Raw genomic sequence first — 13,124 nt, 5'->3', positions numbered from 1 at the left:
CCCAGTACTTCTGTTAGTCTCAAAGGTGCCACAGGACCCTCTGTTGCTTTTTACAGATTCAGACTAACACGGCTACCCCTCTGATATTTGATACGTTTTGCCTTATATTCAGGGCCAAGGCAAAAAAGCCTCCCGCCGCCCCCGCCCCCCCAGTGTGGCAGGGGCGGGCGCCGAGCCCGGCCGCGGGCCACTCTCCCCAACCGGCCGGAGTGCCGGGGGGAGGGTGGCGAGCCCGGCCGGGGCTCCGCTCTCCCCAACCGGCCAGAGGGCCGGGGGGAGGGCGGAGAGCCCGGCTGGGGCTCCGCTCTCCCCGGCGGCCGGAGCTGGAGCACAACGCCACCCCCTCCAGGTGCCGCCCCAAGCACAAGCTTGGTGGGCTGGTGCCTGGAGCCGGCCCTGCTTATATTGCAGTTTTAATTAGAAATGTTGAGTTGGGCCCATAACTTGAAAAATTAGACAGCTCTTTGGTTCTGGGTACTCCAAGGTAAGAAGTGAACAATGAAAAGAAGGGTTACTACCTTTTTAAAAAAAATAAATAAAAAAATCACAGCAATACAGAAGCTCTTTGTCCTTATTTAAAGTAGCACTATTGAGAACAGAGGACTCCTTTGTCATAGGAAGTCTACCATTAAATGTGTATGGAAAAAATCCCTTCGCTTGAATTCTTGCCCAGATCTGTTTCTCTTGATACCTTTTATCTTCCATTACATTTAAAAATAAAAATCGTGCCAGCAAGAAGATATTCTCAATGAGTTACTGTAGCATATCTTTTCTCTCAGTTAATTTATGTGAATTACATTGTAGATCATGCTATTTCCACGACTTGCAGGTTTTTCATTCATGTATCATTATACTCAATACAGTTATATTGCTTTCAATCTAACAATAAGGAGAAACTGTGCCATAAAAATAAAATAGATGGTCTCTCATCCTTATATTCATTCACACTAAATTATATCTATGTATTCAGAAAGAAGACAAGGTCCTAATTTCACAGCAAAGATTTTGGAACAGATCCTAGTCAATTACTGTATCTTTCTCTTCCCTATCTTTGTTTGAATTCCTTCATAATAATCCAGTATTTACTATGATTGCAGCATGTTATCTGCTATCTAAGAATATATATTTGCAGTGTTGCTGCAGGGTACTACAATCATGCTGTGAAACAGAATTATTTTAAAGCGTTTTTCATTGTAGTTCTTTGCGGTGCTGTTGTAGCCATGTTAGCACCATGATAAAAGAAAGAGACAAGATAGGCAAGATAATATATCTTTTATTGGACCAAGTTGTTGTAAGTTGGTCCAACAAAAGATACCTCTTCATCTACCTTGTCTCTCATATCAGAATAAAGGTAGATCCTCCTACTGGAGCCAGTGTTAATGTCCCACAATGAAAAACTCTAGATAGCATGAGGAAGAGGCTTTAATTTCACTTTCATGACCTCTCTTTCTATCCCTCTGAAGTATGCCCAGTTTCTGCATGTGAAATTATTATCTATACATCCATGTCTCTCAGCTTTTATACCATGCCGATCACCATAGTATCTGAGCGAATCCATCTAATTCTGTTTCTTAGTACAATATGCCTCTATTCCATCCTTACGATAAAGCAGTACATTTATTTTAAGAGATAATCAGTTGTAACCATCACACAAAATTAAACATCTGTATGAGATACCTCGCATTTTAAAAAAGAGGGACAGTCATGCTGCCTTGGAAAACTTCCTTTATGACCACCCAAAGAATAACATCAGCATAATTTATTTTTAAAACGTCTAAGCAGGCTAAGAGAGAGTTTCCACAGCCTTTAGGGTTTTTGCCTGCACTTTAGGGTTTTTGCCTGCTTCAGTCAGCAGCATGATGGAGGTGGTTAAAAGACTGACTTTTTTTTTTTTAGAATGATTGCAGCACTTTTCATGAGAAGTATTTTAAAATAAATATCTTTTAAATCATTTCAGAATATCTAATTGCTTTGGAACTTTTTTCCAATTGTTACTTTAGTTTTGCTTTGAATTCCTGGGAAAGAGTGTCACTTTTAGGTCAAATGAGACCAAGAAAGCACAGGTCACCAGAGAAGCCAATGTTACCTAGCCAGATGACAATATATGATCTACTATTAGCGCAGATGGTGAAGGCCCTTCAATGAATGCTATATCATCTGAAGTGGCAATTTCCCCACTGTATCCAAATCTAGCCTTCTTTCTGCTTTGAGCTCTTTGACTGCTAGAGAGGAAAGCATGACTAGTTTATCTGAACTTTAAATAATAAAAGAGTGTGAAAGGGAAAACTTAGAGACAAACTACAGTATTGAGTAAATTAAAAAGGATCAATGAACTGTAATCCAAGATTAGAATAAGGTGAAAATTCAGCTGCATTGTTTTAAGACTTTGGGTGAAATTCTGGTTCCATTAAGTCATTGAGAACTTTGCCACTGACTTCAAGAGGGCCAGGATTTCACCTCTTGTCTGGCACCTTAGTTCAAGACAATACAGTGTTATGTTGAAGTTTGGAGACTCCTGAGAATAAATTCAGAAAGGTGAATCATGAATAAATCTAAATGTACTAAACCATGAAAATGACACAAAATTTAAATACATTCACACTCTTCTCTCCCCACTTACGACTATGTCCCATATCTGTGTCACCTGTATCAACATCATCCATATGTTTTTTCAATATTTTAAATGTGGCCTGGAACACCAAGGTAAATTCACGCTAACAGAAAGCCCCTTCTTGTGATTTTATACAAAGCACTTGATTCATTGCATGAGACATGAAACAGCCATCATGCATTTCCTCCAGAGCCATCGGAGATACACAGTCTGTACACGTCAACTGGAACAAAGGTTACTTTCTCTACAGCACACAGATACTTACACAATATGAGCCAGGTTTAGAGGTTTTTCAGGCTGGTCAGGGAACATTGGGTGCAAAGGTTCACGGCTGGAAGCACAGCTTAAAGACTTGCTAAGTGCATTAGTTAGCTTCTTAGCAGGTGATTTCTGGGAGGAACAAGGAAGGTAAAAGTAATGTGGACAAGTAAGGTGCAAATGGTTGCTACATTGAAACTACAGGAAGTGCAGAACAAAACCTTACCACTTACAATCATATATTCTTAACTTTTTCCTCTCTCTATGCCTTTCTTTAAGGGTCCAATGAGCCAAAATCCATTTAGGTCAATGGAAAGATTCCCATCATCTTCAGTGGGCTCTGGATCAGGCCCTGGGAGACACTGTTTCTTCGAAGGTAGTGCATGCATACAAGTCAGTGCACTATATTCTTTCCCTCTCCTCCTCACTAGTGTTTCACTAGCTTCCTTCATTCTTTAGATGTTTTAAACTAAAGCTTCTCTCTTGTCTGCCTTAGAAGCTGCTGCCTCTGCTACAACAAGGGCATATGTCATTTTAGACACAATACTGATGGAGTTTCATGGACTTGGAGACAGAAAGCTAAAAGAAGAGACTGATAATCTTTCATTGCTTCCCAAAAAACTGAACATCTCTGCTCTCACTGTGTAAACAACAGGCATTAAGCTTTGAATCCTGGGATCCCACAAGTCTTCACAGGGCAACACAATGTAATGCTAGTTTTAAAGCACTAGAGCAGCTACATCTTCAGCTTTTATAAACATAATGACATCTTATATACAGTGAAATTCTTTTATAGTGAAGTAATCCCCAGATAACAGCTTAATTCTAAGTGAAGAAAGGATGGCTGTGTGGTTGTAGCAATGGGCTGTGAGTTCTGGGTTCTGTTCTAAGTTCTGCAACAGATTTCCTGCATGACCTTGGACAAGCCAGTTAACCGCTCTGTGACACAGTTTCTCCATCTGTAAAATGGGGGTAAAACTACTTTCCTATCAAAAAGGGATATCAAGCTTAATTGCTAGAGTTTTTAAAGTGCTTTGAGATCTTCACAAGGAAGGTATATACCCTGTGACCAGGATATGAATTATTTTTATTATTGGAATTCCAAATTATACATGACAATGAATTTGAACAATTTAGGACTCTCACTCTACTTTATTATAAATGGAGTTTCACTCTGAATTCATCATAATTGAGTTCTATTGGACATCTCCAATTTACACATGCACCTGAGATATTTGCATGAGTTAGGCACACCCCAGGTGTGTGCATGTACCTAACTTTTAAGATTAGGCCTAATATATAGAACATTCATACACAGGAAGTGTTAAGGACATTGTTATCAAATCTGCTTTGAAAGAAGTAAGACCCATGTACACAGTAGCAAGGCAATTTCAGATTTGAATTGAAATATTCCAGTCTGAAAGTAAACAACATTTGGGTAGCAGGGGCGACTAGACATGTATTCATATGTTGCTTTTTATTGTGTCTGGCAAGGTTTTGAAACAGCTTTCAAGTGAAATCACCAGCTTCTTCCCTACCATTGCAGCACACTTCCTACAGCAAGAAAGATATATCATTCCACAAATACACTGTTTGTTAAGGGATGAGAAAAAGAGCCAGGTGGCACGTACTCCCCTATCCAGAGTCTAAACTCAAGTCATCCATGTCCACAAAGTTAGAGCCCAGAGGCCATTTGTGCACCTAGATCTATTGTGAGGCAGAGCAGAGCCATGTGCCTGGAATACTGATCAAACAGTGCATTTCTTTTATAGTTAACCCTTGCTTGGTCTGTGCATTATCATCAGGCAGGCAGCTACTTTCACAGAACCAGAGTTTTAATGGTTTTAAATATGTTTTCTGAAAACTTAGGTTCAAACACGTATCCACACACACTGTGGTCTGCATCCCTCCTGCCTAAAAGAACACTCCTCTCCCTGTAAAACAATGCACCACCGTGACAGCTGAGATTAGCTAAAGTGCCTCTGCTGACACTCCCCGGATTTGAATTCTGAAGATGGCATGTTCTTAGTGGTGGGACCTCTGCTGGAAATTTGCTTCACCTTTGGCTCTGCTAGAGCCCAGATTTCAGAGAGAAGTTGCTAGGCTTAACTATTTGGTGAAGCATTTGTGCCAGCTGAGTATAAGCGGTGGATTATTTTTTTTAATGATGTAAAGGTGGGTGGTTATTTCTGTTACTTAATATAGGCTGTATGATTTATTATCGATGTAATTATGTTAATGTACTCAAATGCTATTATAATGGGAACATAATACATATATATTGAACAGACAGACAGACACACACACACACTTAAATTAGTTCCTCAAAAAAAAGATTTCATGGATAGCTGAATGATACTTCAATATTCCCCATAATTTCATTTACATGTAATCATTAGCATATGAATCAGAGAAAGCGAGAGAAAGGCTAACAAATAGTTTACTATGGGTCCTTCAAAAATGGAAAACTTACTGCGAAAAATAGCATTATATTCCAAGACCCTCCTGCAGCTGTCCTGACATCCAGCACAGTATTAAACTGTCAGACTGCTCAAATCCACTCTCAGAAAAAAAATTCTTGTCTCAGAACTTAATGGTGAACAGGGACCACAATTGTGGATTCTCCATACTTAACTAAATTGGCCACCAAAGTTTTATATTTTGCGATATAAAATGACTGAATTGGCCAAGGTTCCTACTCCATCCTTGGGATTCTCTCTCTGACTGCTGGAGTTCAAACAGTCTGCAGCAACGCATGAACCTTCCCTTACCCACGATGTGTATTCTTTCATTTGGTGCTGGTTGCTATGGGAACCACTGGCATGTCCCCTCCAGAAGCAGTCCTGACAGAGCTGGTAATTGTGACACTGCTGGCACCGATAGCGAAATCCCATCATGCTCTCACTGTGGCAGTAGGAACACTCAACAGGGTGGAAGACTGCGGGGGAGAGAAATTTAAAAAACAAAAACAAACAAAAGAAACAATAAGAACAAGATTAAGAATGAAGTCCCAAATGGTGACTGAATTCTTCCTTTGTTTGCAGTAATTTTCAACATCAAATGCCATTCATGGTCTTAGGCTGAGGAAAATATATATATGAAAACTTCACAAGTCTTTTGTGGGTCTCTTCCAGGGTACAAACTGCACTTGCTTAATTCCCAACTCCAAATCCTTTATCTCTTCTGAAGCAACATGCACTGTTCTTTCTATAGCCTCAGAAATGTGTTTAAACTATAAAGCAAACTGAGTTTATTACAGAGGAAACAAACTGTAAATTAGAAGGAAATCTACCTTGCTCTAATAGGTTGCTATTCTGGAAAGGTGAAGGTTTTTATTGTTATCATTAGCGGTTGAGTTGGTGAGCCTAAGGGTCAGAAGTCGGATTTTCAAACATGGGTGCCTAAAGTTAGGTGCCTAAATCTATGTAAAGGCATCTAGATACCTAATCACCTATGACTGATGTAGTTAACTAACCACATTTAGATATGGATTTAAGCACTCAATGTTTGGTACCCACGTTTGAAAATCTGGCCCTACGAATGGGCTCCATTTTGTCCACCATTCCAACCAAAAGTATATAATAAGGAGGATGTGTATCACCCGGAAGCACTGCCCTAGAATATTAGACTGATCGATGGCATCTTTTACTATTCATGCTGCTATGAGCTATGTTTTTTCCCCACCACTTGGCACTCCCATTGCCTCTGCCCGTCTCTGCACACTAGAGCATGTACACTGTATTTATCTGCAACTGAATACATATATGCATTCCCCTTTGAAGCTCCAGTTATGCTCTATGGACAGGTGGGAGGGAGCACTTGAGAGGAAATGAGCTGGCAACACTTTTCCAATGACCTCTGGTAGTAATAACAGAAAATCCTCTGCACAACAACCCTCGTCCCTCCAGACTAAGGATATGTCTATACTTACCTCCAGGTCCGGCGGTAAGCAATTGATCTTTTGGGATCGATCCCAGAAGTGATCGCCATCGACGCCGGTACTCCTGCTCCGCGAGAGGAGTACACGGAGTCGACGGGGGAGCCTGCCTGCCGTGTGTGGACCCGCGGTATGTTCGAACTAAGATACTTCGACTTCAGCTACATTATTCACATAGCTGAAGTTGCGTATCTTAGTTCGAAGTGGGGGGTTAGTGTGGACCAGCCCTTAGAAAGTGAGGCTCTTAAGTTTATTTTCAAACATGTCTGCTCCTTGAGCTAGCAGCTACGCCATTAGACAGAGAGTCTCAAAAGAGAGAGAGGATTTTTTCCCCTGGCTACCAAGGGAAATATGGGGAAATTGTTTGTTTTTTGAAAATTAATTCATATTGTTAATTGAATGTTTAAATATAAAGGCTTAACATGTTTCCTTGGGTTTAAATCTTCCATTCCTTCTAGATCCACAACATTAAAGGATATCTTGTCAATGACATTTGCAAAGGATTAGATGCCAAACTCCTCTTAAGAGCCACGTGGAGGAAATACCATGTTAGGAGCAGGTGTACTCTGCTAAGTAAGACCCTGAAAGTGTACTTCCTATTATGTATCTTTTCCTGTTTAAGGTCGAAATACAGGTCATTGGGCACAGTAGAAGAGATGGCTTTGTGTAAGAGAACTGTGTGGGGATCTGCTAGAACTATTTGGGGAAATATATAGGGCTTGGAGGGGTGGAGAGAATGGAATGAACCCACAGTACTGGGGTCCTTCAGTGGTTGTGACTGCAGTTTCAATGCTGCGGCAGTGTCTGCATTCTGCTACGGAATCTATATCTGCGGGGTTAGACCAATAGTCCTGCGTATCTGTGAGCAGAGTGGTTACCTGCCTACCTCTCCCAAGTTGCCCAAATAGAAGTTGTGTGTTTGATACAGAAATTACTGGGTGGCATTCTATGGTCTGTGTTACATAGGCGGTCAGACAAGATGATCAGAATGGTCCACACGGACCGTAAAATCTCTGAATATATGCATTTCAGAGCCAGGGGAGTGATTCGGTGTCCGGCTCAGAGGTACCCCCTCAATGAAATCCGCATCCTTCACATAAGAGAGAGAGAAGCTTGGATCTGAGGTTTCTTGTTCCTGTCTCCTGATAGATAGTTTTGCAGGGAGGTGTTTAGGAGTAGCCTCCTTTTAAGGACTACTTGGACATTGTGGCCATTAGTTTACAACCTGCACTGGACTTAGCCTGCCAGGTAGATTGTGTGGGAAGGAGCTGCCTTGCTGTTCCTCCTTTAGTGCTGATATGTCATAGCTAATAAATGTCGTGGTCTTTGATTTTACCAAATGTGTGTGGCATGAGTAGGCCACCTACTGGAGCTCTCTGGCTATCCAGGGCATAGAAAGCGAGGAAATATTTAGGACAAACTCCAGAGCACAGCAAAAAATTAAACAAGGCTACAAGTGGAATGACTGACAGTAAGCCATCCTATTTGATTAGCAGCTATAAGATGGCACCTGGAATCAATAACCTCAGTATAGTAGCTCTTATAATGTCATCCATAAACTGAGAAGCTCATCATATATAGCCTAGATGTCCCCATTGCAACTGCTATTCTTTAACTCAACTTGGTGAGCAGCCATCACTTACCATTTTCAACATTTGCCAATCGATGCAGAAGTGGTAGCCAGACCAGACACTGTGGCGGGGGGTCAGACATGAGAGTATCCAAGAAAGCATTTAATGTGACTTTTTTCTGCTCAAAACAAACAAACACACACAGAAAAAAAAACAACAGTAACCACAGAAATCAGGGTGACTTGAACATGTTTTTAAAAAAGTACTTGGGAATGAAGAAATGAAGTTCTTAAACCTCAAGCCATAAACCGAGAAGAAAATGACACTGCCAAAGGTTGTAAAAACAGAAGATGAAGGTATTAGTGGTTATAATGTCTGCCATCTGTAACCAGCAGTTCTCTTCCTGGAGGGAGGTTGTGCCATTTATTAAGTAATCACTCACTTTAAGGATTCTGACCTAAAGCTTGCCCCCCAAGAAAGAATAAATCATTTTCCCAACCTGTTCATATTACTATATGCCATTGGTCCTATCTAATGCACATGTGTCAAACAAAAAGCCATTACCATCCAGAGTGACAGACACCACTCCAGTATCTGCTAAAGTTAAAAAAAAATGAAAGGACAAATAAAGACAGAGATTAACATTTTCAACAGTGTATACATTCCATTTTTAAAAGTGACTTAGACACTTAGAGGTTTAAGTCCTATTGTTCCTCAGTGAGGCTTAGGCTACGTCTACACTACAGGGGGAGGGGGGCGGAGATCGATTTCAGATACGCAAATTCAGCTACAGGAATAGCGTAGCTGAATTCGACGTATCTGATCTGACTTACCCCACTGTGAGGACAGCAGCAAATCGACCGCTGCGGCTCCCCCGTTGATGGCGCTTACTCCTACCTGGGCTGGTGGAGTATGCGTGTCGATTCTGGGATTGATTATCGCATCTCGACGAGACGTGATAAATTGATCCCCGAGAGATCGATTTCTACCCGCCGATCTGGGCGGGTAGTGAAGACAAGCCCTAAGTCTTTTTGATTTTGGAAAATGGGACACGTGCATTTCTGAAAATTTTTAACTAAAATCTTATTCTCACATTTTTAAGACCTTTACACAGATTCCTCTCTGAGATGTGTCCACTGTTAAGACTCTTTACCTTTTAATATACTTCTCATAGTATGCGACAGACTTACTGATAGTAAGTCTTACTGACAGAAATTAAGAACTAATGCCTTCCCATGAAGAAAATTATCATATATAAATGTTGAGTCCTATATGGAATATTTATAGATAAAAACAGTGATATTTGTTTATATAGATTATTGCATTCATTTGGATCCCAAAGTGCTTCCCAGACTATATTGACTGATTGTACAAACCATCATTTTTACCCATTAGTGAAATGGCAGCTGTTCAATAGCGCACAGGGTCACTACACAGCAGTTTTAGTAGTGGAAGTAATGAAGAAAACTGTACCCTGTTGTAACTGCAGAGGAAATATATACAGGCAGCATGTAACTATCCCAACTAACATTTGTGAAAAGTGTCATGGGATATTTAATGAACAGATATAGCCAGAAACTCAGTTTTTCATCTAATAAAAAGACAAGACCTTTCTAGCCATTATAGTGTCCCTAGAAATAATCCCCACATTTTTTTGCTATTTTAAAAAGTGTAAATGTTCAGTACTTTACAAATTTAATCTGAAAGTAAACAAGGAGCTGCATCAGTACCAAAAATTAGCCCGTATCAATAAACATGTTAATAGGATGGTTAACATCTGTTTACCATACACCTGCTCTTCCCCTCATCTGCGAATGAGTGCTCTCTTCCCAAATAAACAGGAACTCTGTGCTGTTAAGCACCAGCTCACAGAATAATGATTTGCCTTATAGGGCTCTCCTGTGGATGCCTGCCATGGCTTCGCTGACCATTGCCATCAACAAATATCACTATTATCAGCAGCAGAGCTGAAAAGAGGAGGAGAAGGGCAGAAAGAAAACTAGTGAATGAAAGATCATCCAATTTCCCATGTCATAAATAATCAAGTAGCGTAAAGTGTTCTCTCTGCTCCTGGAGAGGGACTAAGTTGGCGGCACACAGTGGTGCTCTGAACAAGCAAACAGATGCAGAGGCAAGCACAGCTCTTCTACAATGGAATTCTCTTCGGAATGGAGCTATAAATAGAGCCCTAACAAATTCACGGTCCATTTTGGTCAATTTCATGGGCATAAGATTTTAAAAATCATGAATTTCATGATTTCAGCTATTTAAATCTGAAATTTCACGGTGCTGTAATTGTAGGGGTCCTGACCAATTGGGGGCGGATCTCAAGGTTATTGTAGGGGGGTTGTGGTAGTGGTACCCTTACTTCTGTGCTGCTGCTGGCAGTGGCGCTGCCTTCAGAGCCAGGCAGCTTGAGAGCGTCAGCTGCTGGCCAGGAGCCCAGCTCTGAAGGCAGCGCCACCACCAGCAGCAGCACAGAAGGATGACATGGTATGTTATTGCCACCCTTACTTCTGGGCTGCTGCCTGCAGAGCTGGGCCCTCAGTCAGCAGCCGCCACTCAGCTCTGAAGGCAGCAGCGCAGAAGTGGTGGCACGGAATGGTATTTCCACCCTTACTTCTGCGCTGCTGTTGGTGGGGTGCTGCCTTTAGAGCTGGGCTGCTGGATGGGGAGCCGCTTTCTGGCCACCTAGCTTTGAAGGCGGTGCAAAAGGAAAGGTGACCCCCTTAAAATAACCTTGTGACCCCCCTGCAACTCCCTTTTGGGTCAGAACCCGCAATTGGAGAAATGCTATATAGTGTCATCAGATGTTCGGCTGCGGGCCATGTGTTCTTTCTGCATGCCGCAGACAGTTCATACATCAGGCTCCAATTGAACTGCCCAATAAGACCACAAGACTTGGTTTAGTAGCGAAGGCACCCGGACAGGTTTACTGCTGACAAAGCACGGTGCTAATGTCCCGGCTCAATGGTTACAGTTACACTAACACATGTATGCCTGTGATAATGAACCAGCTCAGTCAGTGGCATGACTTGCCACTGTCCCTAGGCCAGACTAAGGGTTAAAGTGAGGGATCTCAACATTTATAGAATGACAAACAATCTGGGATAAACAACTTACATGTCACCTTACACGTTTCATGACATGTTTGTTACCTCCTCTTGTACTTTCCTCCTGAGTCAGACAAAACATTCCTATCCACTACCTGGCGTTGTTCTTTTACTCCTAATGTTTTAGACAAAATATCACTATTCATCACTTTTGTCAAACCATTTTATTGTGTGCTAGGTTGGGGTGTTCTTGGGCTGGCCAGCTGGAATGTGTTCAGTGTGTTTTAGCAATGCTAGCAATACTGGTGCCGAGTTTGTGTACCAGACATTGGCTTGCCGACAAGCATCTGCTTTTGACAGAGCCTGACTGTTGTTCATAGCATAACTTTTGCTGACTTTGGTTCAGGTCTCAGACGTTGCACCAGGCCCATGCTTCAGGCTCTCTCTTTCTACTACATTTCCCTACTTTTTGTCTTTTTATGGGGAGGATGTTTACCCATTGTCCCAGAAAAGCATAATGCATGGACTGAATATGACCCAGTGGGCTAAATACTATTATATGGCCACCTTACAGTACCATTCACAGTACATTTATACTCCATCTGTCCCTTGGTCTGCACATTCCCTCATATGACTGATGGATAGATTTTATTTTCCAATTATTTTTAGTTCCTTTATGGTAGGTCCGGGAATGGTAGGCCCGGAACTTTGATTGAGGAATATAGTGTTATGATTGAGCTTTGGGGGCACTCCCAAATAATTAACATATAGGGATAATATGGATATTGTATTTGTATTAGTAGTGTATATAGGGTATAAATATATGTATAGTATGTATGTGTACATATGATAGTATCTCATATTCAAGCATAACAATCCTTTTCCAATCTGGTGTTGTAGTCTGGCCCTTTTACTTTGGTACCGCAGATAGCAACACACTCTTATTAGGACAGTCACAATTACCACCTGTATTATTATTAGTAGTAGGCTGAACGTTTTGAAATACTGGGATAAGCATTATTACAGTATGTTTCACAGTGCTATGTGTATAAGAAGTAAAACAGAAATTTGCAGCAGTGACATTACAAATGAGGCCTTTATATATATTTTTTTGTAATTAGTTACAATACTGTTCATTCATATAGAGTTAATCTCTCTTGGTTCAGGTGTTCCTCCCTTCTCAGGTTGCTCTTCACCCCCCTCCTCTTTCCCTCTGCTTCTCCTCATTTCTGCTTTCTCTCTTTGTTTTAAAAAGTTATAGTTTTTACACAAACCTCTAAAAGATAAAGGAATTAAAAACAGAACACAACAACAGACAAAGAGAAAACAGGGTAAAAACTTTACTTTAAATAAATCCGGTAAATTAATTATTTTAACCCTTCAGGAATGCAACAGCTGAAAATACTCCTAACTTTCTTGAAGATACGGTTGCCTAGCAATAGAAATGCAGATTCTGCTTCTAATCCTAACCACTGACTAATATTTGAAACATGGGTTTTCCTTATTTCCATATAGCAGGGTTTTAAAATAAAGTTAATTTAAAATAATATAAAATGTCTTAAGTTACTAAAGTAATACAATAAATTTGGCAAATAACTTAATATAAATGTTAATTAATTTTTATAGTTATAAACAGAATTCTGATGCCATTTGTTTTTAATTGTAAGTCTGTCCTGTGTTGTATGTTGTGTGTG

General features: G+C 40.8%; 1 protein-coding gene across 29 annotated transcripts in view; it reads right to left on the bottom strand.

Annotated features, from left to right (window-relative positions):
• The window catches only part of DTNA (dystrobrevin alpha), a 280,088-nt gene that overhangs the window by 68,387 nt on the left and 198,577 nt on the right, over nucleotides 1-13,124 (bottom strand). For all 29 annotated transcript variants that reach the window (XM_034762854.1, XM_034762857.1, XM_034762866.1 and 26 more), the window contains 3 exons: nucleotides 8,450-8,555; nucleotides 5,641-5,807; nucleotides 2,877-3,001 (listed from right to left, as the gene is read on the bottom strand). In XM_034762854.1, the coding sequence (XP_034618745.1) occupies nucleotides 2,877-3,001; nucleotides 5,641-5,807; nucleotides 8,450-8,555 (398 nt within the window). The remainder of the gene's footprint in view (nucleotides 1-2,876; nucleotides 3,002-5,640; nucleotides 5,808-8,449; nucleotides 8,556-13,124) is intronic.

The sequence above is a fragment of the Trachemys scripta genome, chromosome 2 (assembly GCF_013100865.1).
Source record: "Trachemys scripta elegans isolate TJP31775 chromosome 2, CAS_Tse_1.0, whole genome shotgun sequence".
NCBI classification, from domain to species: Eukaryota; Metazoa; Chordata; order Testudines; family Emydidae; genus Trachemys; species Trachemys scripta.
The sequence above is the reverse complement of the archived record's forward strand: the minus strand, read 5'-3'. Positions and strand labels throughout refer to the sequence as shown.